This window comes from Uranotaenia lowii, chromosome 2, assembly GCF_029784155.1.
Source record: "Uranotaenia lowii strain MFRU-FL chromosome 2, ASM2978415v1, whole genome shotgun sequence".
Classification (NCBI taxonomy): domain Eukaryota; kingdom Metazoa; phylum Arthropoda; class Insecta; order Diptera; family Culicidae; genus Uranotaenia; species Uranotaenia lowii.
In genome coordinates, this window is record NC_073692.1 from 420,251,950 (window position 1) to 420,264,906 (window position 12,957).

A 12,957-nucleotide genomic window follows, 5' to 3' on the forward strand; every position below is an offset into this window, starting at 1 on the left:
GAGGGTATTTGGATATGAAAAATATTTCTATGATTATTTGAAACCCATCCCTCTTTCCAGTAGGGAGAAATAAACAAGGGAGGGGCCTCTTTTATAATTTTTTACACAACTCAAAAACTTATTAAGCAAATGGAACCAAATTTGGCATAGGCGGGTATTTGGGAACGTGACATGTTCTAATGATTGTTTGAGATCCCTTCTTTCTTCCAGTGGGGAGAAAGGAAAGAGGGATGGGAGTTTCATACAATTTTTACATCATAACTAAAAAACTACAACAGCAAATGGAACCAAATTTGGCATGGAACCATATTTGGGTACGAGATGTGCTTCTATGAATATTTGGTATCCCTCACTCTTTCAAAGAGGTGGATGAAAAGGGGGAGGAAAGGTCTCCCTTACAATTTTCAGTATAACTGGATCGAGCAAATTTAACCATATTTGGCATATGAGGGTATTTGGATTCGAGAAACCTTTTTTCAGCGGAAAGATATTAAAAGGGAAGGGAGAGCTTCCATGTAATTTTTTTTGCATAACTCGAGAATTTATCGAACAAATGAAACCAAATTTGGCATCAAAAAGTTTTTGAGTACGAAAAATACTTTTTCTATGTGAAACAATTCCTTTCTTGCAGTAAGATGATAGAATTGGGAATATAGGAAGGGAAGAGGAGGCTTACATTCAACTCTTTTTTTTTTTTTTTTAAATACGAGAAATGGACAAAACTTAACATGAAAAATCATTTTGGTATGATTCTATGATTATCTGACACACCATCCTCCTTTCAGTGAGTAGGTACATAGCAGGAGGAGGTAAGCCCAATACAATTGTGTTAGCATATGTTCTCAATTTATGCTAACGAAGCCAACAAATGGAAACAAATATGGCATGGAAAGGTACTTGGTTACGAGATATCTTTCTACGATTGTTATAGATCCTTACGCTTTACAGTGTAGAGAGGGGAAGAAAGGAGGAGGGTCCATATAAATTTTTGTTGTAAAGCTTAAAAACTTATCAACCAATGGAACTATATTTGATATAAGAGGATTTTTGGGAACGAAAAAATTAGGTATGATAATTAAAAATCACGACATGCATTCAGCAGGGGGTGAAGGTAAGGACAGGGGAGGGGCTCTCTTATCAGTTTTCCAGCATAAATCCAGAACATTTCAAGAAAAAACAGCCATATTTTATAAGTTAGATGATTTGCGATTAATTTGAGATCGTCTAGACAGCTTGAAATTATCAGATCTTTAACACAAATTTATAGAGCGAGATTTTGAATATTCGTTTAAGTTATCTTTGTATTGAAATTCGAAACTCTAGCTGCAGCTCTCATTTTATAGCGATTGCTTATAAATTATGTTATAATTTGATTTAAAGTAATGCCAATAAAACAATAAAAATTTGAATAATTTCTGAAAATATCATTTGATTTTGAAAGGTGTAGCAAAGCACACCGGGTCAGCTAGTCTACCTATATAAATAAAAATGAATTTTTGTCTGTCTGTCTGTTCCTTACAGACTCGAAAACTGCTGAACCGATTTACGGGAAACTTGGCATATGAGGGTATTGGAGGCCGGGGAAGGTTCCTATTATGGTTTAAAATCCTTCCCTCTTTCATGTAGGAGGGGAGGGAGGTGCTTCTCAAACAAAAGACAAATGTTTGCATAACTCCAGAATCAATCAAGCAAATGGTATCAAATTCGACTTGTAGTGGTATTTGGGAACAAGGAATGTTTCTACAAATATAAGGTACCCCTCCCTCCTTCCACTATAGTGGGGAGACAGAAAGGAGGGAGGAGGCCTCCCTTACAATTTTTTACATAACTCGAGAACCAAATTTGGCATGGGAGGGCATTGGAACCCAACAAATGTTTCTATGGTTATTTTGACCCCTCCCTTTTTCAGTGGGGATATATACAGGAAAGGGGGACTTCTATACATTTACTATTGCATAACTTGAGAACTATTCGATCAAATGGAACCAAATTTGGCTTGGAGGAGTATTCGGGTACGAGAAAGGGTTCAATGAATATTTGATACCCTTCTCTTCTTTTCGTGGAGAGATAAGAGGGGGGAGGGGGCTCCTTTACATTTTCCAGCATTATTGGAAAACCTTTGAAGCATATGGATCTAAATGTGGCATGGGATGGTATTTGAATACGAGAAATGTCTCTATGAAATTTTCAGAACCCTCTGTTCTTTCTGTGAGGAAATTTTATGGTGGGAGGGTGCACTCATACAATCAAAAACTAATGTTAAACCGTAATTTGAAAAATACGTTCCTCTTTGTTTATAAAAATGTTTAGTTGAGTTTGGATCCTATAAGCAGTGCCTACCGAAAAGTGTTTCGTGAAAATTTCTATAAATAAAAAACTCAAGGCTTCTCGTTTCTCTTCCACCTTCTATTTTAGTGTTCTTTTCGGTGAATTACATTGTATTCAAAAGTTTAAACTCAAAAGTTAGAAACATCAACATAGAGACAACCACCTTGATGAAAACTCATATAAGTTCAGAACAAAGTATACTTGTTTGTGTTTTCATTCGAAAGTTAACACTAAAAGAGTGTGTTTCCAGCAAAAAAGTGAAAATGACCCAAAAATCACATGGGACAGTCTTGCTTGGAAGCTGATAAAAAAAATGTTAGAATTGTTCAATATTGGTTCTGAGTTATGCTCCAGGTTTGTTGATATTGAAACAAAGTTTTGGTGATGTCAGGTCTAAAAATGAAACATCAAAGTTCAAGGTCTCTTATTCCTACAAATTTTCCAGGTGTTTTTTAAATGATTTACATCTATTTTGGCTTGGAGTAAAAAACGTGATTTTTCCTTATTCAATCTTATTTCTCAAAACGCGCCCCACTAATTGAGCTGTCTGATTTACCACTGATTAGGAGGAACATTTTTTAAAAACGTTAAAAATTGAATCAGAAAGACTTTCTTTGGCAAAAACCGGTATGGAAGGATTCAGGAAGAATAAGAGTTCATTGTGTGCTTAAGAGTATCTCTATTTTACGCTAGAAAAAATAATTATTTACAATTTTCGGCATTTCAGAACTAAAATAGGCTCTTGGTCCAGAGCAGGAGCACTCACCCTAGTTTTTGCCCTTATACCCCTTTGGCTCCAAAAGCTCTATATGTCAATCATTCATGGAAAGGGAAAGGTTGATAAATTAAAATTTTTGAGCCACTAAACAAGTTCAAAGGCCTTGTTGTTGTGGTATTTTTTTTTTTGCTACTTGCGAAATTTATTAAGTATATAATTAAAGCATTAAACAAACTCTTAACAACCTTTTTTTGGAACTCGTATCATCAAACTGTCTAAAGAAATTGAACGTTTAGATTTCGGAAATCAAATTTGTATAGATATCGATGCATAAGCATCAAAATATGAGCAAAAAAGTGGGTTCTGTTGGTTAACTGCTCAGCAAAAAAAAATCATGAAATTTTGCATTGAAAGCGATTATTGGACCATCGCTGTAGACATAAGTTTGTGGCTTGATTTGATCTATATAACGAATCAAGGCCGTGCGAACGGGGGGGGGGGGGGGGGGGATGGATGGTTTTAGGGATTTAACCCCCCATGAAGATTTTTCCTTAAAAAATTTTTCACCGTAGTAACGGCAAATTCCTTGATCTCAAATGTATTTGACAATAAGTATTAACAAGCAAGTCAGAAATTTTTCTCGCCTCCGCCGGAATTTAGCCTAGTTAAATCACCCTTGGCTTGAGACATTTCGATCAACGACAGTATTGGACGTTAACGAATTCAAATTTAATTACAATTAATCTTTTGTATAGGAACTCAAAACTTGACTTACAAAAACCCTACCTGCCTACATATTCAGAATGGATTTTTATTAAGAAATGAAACTAAATAAGAAAAGAATTTGAGACGAACCATTTTTTTTTTGTTTAAAATAATGGATTATTTCTTTACACATGTTATGCTGAAGTGAAATATTCTTCAAGAAACTAGTTTCAGACTAAATTTTATCTTGTTTTTTTTTGTTCCTCTAAATGCTCAACACAACACATCATTTACACAAGGCCACAAAATTTACGATTTTCTGAGGTGCAATGAGTTCAAAAGGTAATTTCGACTAATTAGGGACCCTGAATCCTAATATGCAACCTTACTATCAGCTTTTGTTATCGAAATGACTTTTGAAAATAAGTAAAAAGTAATTGAGAAATTTCTGCTCTTTTTTTTACAAAAACTTAAAAAAAAATGTTTAAAATGCTCTATCAACTTTCCTCAAGACCTCAAGTAATTTTGAGCTCTGCGAAAAAAGTAATGGAAGTTTTATGTTTTTTCTTACTTTTTCTCATTTATCAAACTTTAAAGAAGATTAAAACCAAACTGAATTTAAAATATTTTTTATGCTTACATGTAATCTTTCTGCAGGTTTCAACAAATATGATAAATGAAATCAAGTTTTATTTACATTTTCTGCAGTAATGTCAAAAATACTTGTAATAAAATCTTTCCATTTTTTTAAATAGTTAAATTTCACTTTTTTGGATCATGCATCACTTTTAAAATAATATTATTCCTTGATTGGATGAAGTATGATAAACAGAATCAGAATCAGATTTTTTCATATATGTAGGTTTGTTGGTTAAACAGTTATCAATGTTTGATTTTACTTAAAACTGATACATTTTAAATCTCCTTATCACCAAAACTAAAAGTGTTTGAACAAATTTGAGAAAAAATTTGAGTTCAGGACGCTAAAATCTACCAAATCAATCATTAAAAAAACATTAAAGAACTGTTGCCTTGAGTCATCGATTAAATTTTGTAAATGCTTACGGTAAAACGTGTTTATTAAAAAAATCTTCTTAAACATTTCATAACACTAATTTTTTTTCATTTTCATATTTTATTCAAATTATCAAATAAATTTACTGATTCGTTAAGTACAGATTTTTTTTCAATTCTTTTATTAACTTGCCGAATTTTTGAGTCAAACTTTTTAAATTTTAGAAATAACTTTTACAAATTTGTCTTCGTGTTTTAATTTTTTCTATACTAGACACATAAACCCTTAAATATAAATTTTTAATAAAAAAAACATAATTTTAACGTTTTGTTCTTTCCAGGACCCAATATTTCAATTAAGAGTGACAAAATACTTTAAGCTTGTAATTTGAAACTTTCAAACCTGCGATTGAAAATGTACATACTTTTTAATAATTTTTAAAAATAAAATCGTGTTTTATGGATCGATTATGAATTTTAAATAAATCTCAAAAAGTTTTAAAAATGATTTGAAGTAGCAACTCTAAACTTAATTAAAATGCGAAATGTTAACTAGCTTTGTATCTGCTTTGTTCTTTCAATTTTAACAACAAAACTTGGAACTCCTTGTTTTTCTGTTATTCAGTTTTCATTGATTATTCACGAAATTACCCATTTCCCAACATTTCCTTGTCAGTATAATTGAACACGAAGTTATTATTTTGAACTTTATAAATGAACTTTTTAAGTCGTTTAATTTGATAACTGGAGGATTTTTTTTTTAAAACGGTTTTATCTCTGACTTCTATCACTGGCACTTTTGAAATAATATGTTCTTCGAAATTATCGACGTTTTTCGGTGAGTTTTAATAATAATAATAAAACAGATTTACCAGTTGTCCATACGTTTCGAGCTACTCTGGCATTCGCTCCTCCTCAGTGGACACTCAAATTATATTTTACTTTTTAACATTAAACTTTAAATCTTAATTTTTAATTTTAACTTACAAATGACTGGCCATCGTCTGAACTATTTTGATTTTGGACAGTTTGTTTTGTTTTGCATTTACATTTGTTTGTCAGTGTCTGTGTCAATTTTGCGATTATGGGGTCGTAAGCGGTCTTAAAATTTAATAGGCAGAGAGACTCGTTACATTTTAAGACCGCTTACGACCCCATAATCGCAAAATTGACACAGACACTGACAAACAAATGTAAACGCAAAACAAAACAAGCTGTCCAAAATCAAAATATTTCAGACGATGGCCAGTCATTTGTAAGTTAAAATTAAAAATTTAGATTTAAAGTTTAATGTTAAAAAGTAAAATATAATTTGAGTGTCCACTGAGGAGGAGCGAATGCCAGAGTAGCTCGAAACGGATGGACAACTGGTAAATCTGTTTCATTATTATTATTAAAACTCACCGAAAAACGTCGATAATTTCGAAGAACAAACAATTGCGGTGATAAATCCAAAACTCAATTTGAAATAATAACAAATATATGTTTTTTTTCTATCAAATTAAATCAAACCGTCAACCATTGTAAAAATTCTCCAAAATCCAAAGTGGATTTTTTTAAATTATCAACAATTTGAATTTTAAATCGAGATTAAATTTGTTTCTGTTAAAATTCAAAATACTACAGCGGAACTTTTCTACCAACCCTTTAGTTGAAAATGAAAAAAAAAATTAAATTAAGATGAAAAAAATTAACAATTATTATCCATTATTTGAGAATTCAGATTTGTTTGAAACTCTGTGTTTTGGAAACGATTATGTTGAATTTGCTTAGAAATTTTTATGAAACAAATTGAAATAAAGAACATCATTTGAAATAAATAATCAACGACTTACCGAAAATTTTAAACTACTTACCATTGTGATATAATTTGAAATTTTTTTTTTCTTTATCAGTCAATTTTTTTAGTTTGTATGTTTTATTTTTTTTTGTTTCGATTATAGTCGTTTTACCATCTTTATGGCATTCGCGACTTTATCAACGTTGCAGTTGGCGGATTGTTATTGAAAAACTATCCGGTACAACTGTGTTCGATGTTTACTCTTGGGCTCGAACTCGCGGACATCGGCTCAGGAAGCAATAGACTTGCCAACTGAGCTATATCACAAGCCCTTTAGTTTGTATGGTTATCATAAGTGAGAAACAGTGTTAGAAATTCCTTTCCTTTTTTATTGTTTGCTTTTGGTATTGTTATCATTTTTAGCTAAATTTGAATTTCGAAACCCCCCCCCCCCCCTCCGGCCCCCAGAGACGGGCCCTTCCCACGGGCCTGTAACGAGTGATCTCGAATTTCCATACCAACTTAAGCGTCGTCGAGCGTCCCCTCAGAGTTAACCAAATGAGCTGAAATATTACACGATGCCTTCTGGCAGAGCAAGGAACGAACTAAGCGCTTATTGCTTCGATTTAGAAAAGTACACCTCTCCCCTCTTGAAATATGAAAAATGCAAAAAATGCCATTTATATTATTTTTTGTTTTAAATTTTATTCTTTTTTTTACTGAGGTTAACTTCAGTCCTAGATTTTTTTTAATGGAAATGAGTCCATAAGGATAGTTTAGAATGTCAGAGTATTTTACTGTTGCCCCAAATTCTTTCCTATGCATAGTCGGTAATGCGTTGGCCTAGAATGCCAAAGATTGCGGGTTCAAAGTTCCTTTTGTAGTTTTTTTTCTACATTTTCCAAATAACAAGTTGTTCGATGCTATTTATTTGAATTTCCATTTTGAAACATATTTTTTCAAATATACTGTAGTTTAACGGTTTATATTGTATGGGACAAATTACTAGTCCCATAAATGATATTAAACTTAATAGCACAATATGAGCGTAGTAATTCAGAAAATAATCCATATTCTAGGTGATTGCGAACCAGATGACTACCCAGTTCAAAAATGAATGAAGGGTGTCATTCAATTTGAAACCTTATGACAGACAACAGCTATGCGACCTACCTACACATGTTTCCCTCACTTTTTTTGTCATTCAGACTTAGGAATTCGATATGCTAAACCGATCAAGAGAACAATAGAATTGCTGCGGCAAAGATGGTTTTAAATGGTACTAGACGAGAATGCCGCCGTTAAGTTGTAGAATCGTGATAGGTTTAGTTTCGGAAACTAAGTTTGTGGGTCGTTCCGCGAGATCACCGTTTCGGAACGCAATGAACGCTCACCAGAAAAAAAAATGAAAATTGAGGGAGTGCTCAATCCCGCCTTATGTCAATACAATCCCACAACAAAGTTTGTTTTTGCTATCTTCCGATCTACCTGCACGATCAAGAGGCGTGTAGCATCAAGGTGTCAAACTCAACTCAATTAACATCTAATTTAAACGCGCCTCACAATCCTCGGCAATCAACGGCTAATCAAATTTTCCATGCTCTTTTCCATTTGCAGCTCTGTTTGCATCGCTCGTTTATTCTCAGGAATTGGCAATCGAAACCATTCCAGCATCCTTAATCTACGTTAGAAGTCGAACCGATGATGTCAAGCTGCTCTGCCGGAGTAACAAACCTGTCGAAAGTTGTAGGTGAGTCAGATGTCTTTCCGTTAAGGGAACTTTTTCAAACATTGATTACCTCAACCCCAAAATGATCTCATTCCAGTGTTAAGGTGCCAGGATATCCTAAGGTGTATGACGTGACTAAACTGCCCGATGGATTGGGAGAATATGGCATGGGACTTCAGAATGGAGACTGTGGCGTCATCATCGGGCGACTGTTGACCAGTAACGAAGGAAAATTTGAATGCAATCTGACAGTTGGTGGAGAAGTTTTTCGACAAACCATCGATGTGGTCCTTCCCATAGCTCCTGAACCGACTGAACTACAGCTTGGCGAAAAAACCGTTCGAATAGGTGATGGATTTGCGCAGAACCAAACTTTGAAGCTGAAATGTATTTCCGAAGACGGTCTTCCGGTCGCTAGTCTCAGTTGGATGTTGGATGACCAGCCGCTGGACTCGAGTTTGTTGGGACCCCTGAAGACCAGAGAAAAGGTCAACCAAAAAGGAAAGAAACTTACAACGGTAGAGCAAGAGTTGAACTACTTCATTACTCCTGAAGACAATGGTAAAAAAATCGTCTGCAAGGCTGATCATTTGGCTTTCGGAAAAGGATATTTTAGAGCTTCACTCGTGTTGGATATTATGTGTAAGTAATTTTTTTTTATTTTGTGATCGGTAAAAAAGAAGTTTGAATCCACTTGATTGTTTGTAATTTCCCATATTTTATCTAGTTCCTCCTCAACGATTACCGACAATTTACGTTGGCGAATCATCCTATGGAATGGTCAACGTAACTATCAAGGCCAACCCGAAGCCCAAAACTCATTGGAAAGTTAATGGAGTCACGATAGAAGAAGGACACTCTTCCGGACCCTACCAAGCTTATGTGCCGAGAGATATGGTAAGAATATACATAATCCTCAGTTTTCCCCCATCATTGATAAAATTCATTCTACCGCATCAGGATAACGGCAACTATCTGGTTCGACTGAGGATCAACGAGCACACGAAGCAAACGGAAATCTACGAGCTGGAGGCCACCAACGACCTGGGCACCCAGACTTACGTGATCAAGGCAACGGAATATCGGGAGTCGGACAACGAGCTGGAATCGCGGATCGATCAGCAGGACGAGGGTGGAAGTGGAGCCAGATTCTGGCTCATCAGTTTATGGACCTTCTTCACATCTGTGATAGTAACATGTCTGTTGTGAAGCTCCTGTTTTTGAATTGTTATCTGGGGATACGTGGGGAAATCTAGCGGAAAACCAAACTTGGGAGTCAAACTCCTTCCCGTTCCTATCCTGATTTTTGTTGTTTTGTCGAAACAGAATTTACTAATCAAAATTGTTGTCAACATACCGTTTAGCTTGGTCATTTGAAGGTTGGAAAAATGTTCAAAACATTTTTAATTGAAAAAAAAAAATACAAATGAACTTGCTCAACGGTTAACGGTTTTACACATGAACAGTATTAAAGGAAGCTCGAAAAAAACTGTTTTTTCTAACATGGGAATTATCTTCATCATATGCGTGAACTTCATCATTTACAGAAAACGCTTTTGTAAGTAATCGTAATCAAAGAAAAAAAAAATAGTGATAAGTTATTTATTGAACGTGCATTTAAAACAAAAAGTGTATAAGTAACAATAATACCGACTGACTGAGAACACACCGAATGCAGCGACATCGAATGCAAGTTTTAGGGGGCATCATAAAATAAAGATTTCATTTCGACGAGCAGAGCAGCGGAGATGCTACGAGAAGAAAGTGGTACAAATAAACATAACGAAAATCTTGCATTTATTGTGTTTCGATTATGAGAATGGTCCTTATTCTAGTTTGAAGTCACACATAACTTATCCGTCACTACTGTTGTTTTATTTTGATAATTTCTCTAAACTGATAACAATCCAATATAAGTGATCTTACTGAGGTCTAAATCCCATAGAAAGAAATACACCACTCGATCAAATTCACCCCTGGTCTTAGAATGCGCCTACAGGTAGGCTATGAAAATTTGACATGGAGCGTTATCCATCAAATGCACAGTGTAACGCTGTTCCACGTGCTGCGAAGTGATGTCAATCTTCTAGATTTTTTTCTGGATCTTCCAGATTTTTTGAAGTTTTGCCAGATATTTTTTTAGGTTTCCAGACTTCCAGACTTTTAAGTTTCTACATACAATTATTGACAAAACAGTCAAAATTCAAAACTTTTGTTGCCAAATGACAGGAAATGATACGAATTAGTAATTGAAAAGTGAGAAATGCTACGAAGATGGTTGTAAAACAGAAAGTTAACCAAAGGACACTACCACAATGGTTTCAGGCATTGGTAGTGTGTAGAATGTATGATTATTATCAAGTTATGTATGAGGGATGAATGACCCCATAGATGTTAAAATCCCAATGATAAAAAAAAAATAAACAAAATCAAGTTATGAGTATTATTTCCAACACTGCAATATTGCGATCAGACGACCAAAAAAAAATGTCGTCACCTATAAAGTTCGCTATCCAGACTTTTCCAGGCATTTTTTTTTCAAAATCTTCCGGATATTTCTTAAAAAACAGTTGGCGTCTCTGGCTGTGAGAGAAAGCGCAAAAAGGAAAATGGTCAAAATTAAATTTATTTCAATATTGTTCAACAACCACTCAATGAAAATCTCTGACACCAAACGATTGCGAGCATTTGCTGAGCTCGTGTACATTTCTGTCATTTTAAAAGTAGGAAGTTCAGAAAAAAATAACTTCAAGTTCTGACTTCTTGGAAATTTTCACTTGATTATGCCAGTCTATCTATCCATTATTACCTGATAACAAAGATAGAATGGAATGTTCTGATGAAAATTTGTAGATTAATCTATCAACAAAAACTATTGACAGATGAAAACTTTTACGCTCCATATGGTTCGAACATCGGCTAAGGAGGCAAAGGACTTGCCAACTAAGCTATATCATAAGTCTCAATAGTTTGACATGAAATGCTTGAAACATTAAAAAAGCCTCGGTTTAATACACCTGACAGTGGATTAAAGCCTTTCTTATAGTCTGATAATCTTATTACACATATTATTCAAAATCATAACCAAATGATAGGTTTCTCAATTCCTAATCATCAAATGATGATTGAAAATTTAAAAATTCCAAATTGTCTAAAAGATAAAAGTTTTTGAAAATTATCATAATTTTCATATTAAAAACTTCATTTGTTATTTATTGGCTGATTTTTAAACAACTGAATCCTGGAATATCCTGTACGATCCCGTTTTTTATGATTTTTTTTAAGTAAGTATAATCTCAAGAACTCTGTTTGGAGTTACAGCAAATGGTAACTCAAAAATAGGAATAAAGAATACAATTAAAAAAAACAGCCCAACCATGTATTTTAAATAATAGTACGTTTTCTCGGATTGACCTCTAAAGTGGGCAAATCGAGTAAATTGAAAACACAATTGGTTTAAATTAAAATCGCCGAATTAAAATACGATGCGGTAAAGAAGGGTCCAAAAATCGGTTGAATTAGTTATTGATTTTTAAAATTTTGATAATCATGACTCTTTTAAAAATGTTGTCAACTATTTCCAATTTCGTAGTTTTGACATTTTTGTATATTAATTGAGGTTTTAAATGTTTAAATTTTTGCACATTAAGTTATAATTAACAATTTTGTCATTTCTGTATTTTTATTTCATTTTATTAATTGATTTTTGTTAAAAATTGACAGATATGGGAAAATTTAAAGCTAAACAACAATTTAAATAATCTAAAAATGAGATAAAAATTAATAAAAATAACAAAAATGATAAAATTGACCAAATTACTACCATAATATCAATAACAAAACTTACGAAATTTGAAAAAAGACGACATTGACAAAATAAACCAACATCGACAAGAATGAAACAAAAAAATTGACATAAGTCAAAATTGTTTAAATTCACCGAATTGGCAAAATAAGAAAAAAAATTAAAAAGGTAACAAAATTCAAAATAATTAACTAATTCTTACAAAAAAGACAACGCGAAATTAATCAATGTTGTCATTCAATTAATTCTGTTATTTTTGTCATTTTCGTCATTTTTGTCATTTTTGTCATTTTTGTCATTTTTGTCATTTTTGTCATTTTTGTCATTTTTGTCATTTTTGTCATTTTTGTCATTTTTGTCATTTTTGTCATTTTTGTCATTTTTGTCATTTTTGTCATTTTTGTCATTTTTGTCATTTTTGTCATTTTTGTCATTTTTGTCATTTTTGTCATTTTTGTCACTTTTGTCATTTTTGTCATTTTTGTCATTTTTGTCATTTTTGTCATTTTTGTCATTTTTGTCATTTTTGTCATTTTTGTCATTTTTGTCATTTTTGTCATTTTTGTCATTTTTGTCATTTTTGTCATTTTTGTCATTTTTGTCATTTTTGTCATTTTTGTCATTTTTGTCATTTTTGTCATTTTTGTCATTTTTGTCATTTTTGTCATTTTTGTCATTTTTGTCATTTTTGTCATTTTTGTCATTTTTGTCATTTTTGTCATTTTTGTCATTTTTGTCATTTTTGTCATTTTTGTCATTTTTGTCATTTTTGTCATTTTTGTCATTTTTGTCATTTTTGTCATTTTTGTCATTTTTGTCATTTTTGTCATTTTTGTCATTTTTGTCATTTTTGTCATTTTTGTCATTTTTGTCATTTT

General features: G+C 32.9%; 1 protein-coding gene across 2 annotated transcripts in view; it reads left to right on the forward strand.

Moving 5' to 3' along the window:
• LOC129748024 (fasciclin-3-like) overlaps window positions 1-10,063 on the forward strand; it is a 37,697-nt gene extending 27,634 nt beyond the window's left edge. Inside the window, exons 2-6 of one of the 2 annotated variants that reach the window (XM_055742476.1) lie at window positions 8,163-8,295; window positions 8,372-8,916; window positions 9,002-9,171; window positions 9,235-9,472; window positions 9,822-10,063. In XM_055742476.1, the coding sequence (XP_055598451.1) occupies window positions 8,163-8,295; window positions 8,372-8,916; window positions 9,002-9,171; window positions 9,235-9,472; window positions 9,822-9,823 (1,088 nt within the window). In that variant the 3' untranslated portion in view covers window positions 9,824-10,063. Of the gene's footprint in view, window positions 1-8,162; window positions 8,296-8,371; window positions 8,917-9,001; window positions 9,172-9,234 lie in introns of both variants that reach the window. The other variant, XM_055742475.1, reaches the window with a different exon arrangement.
• Window positions 10,064-12,957: the final 2,894 nt, after the last annotated feature.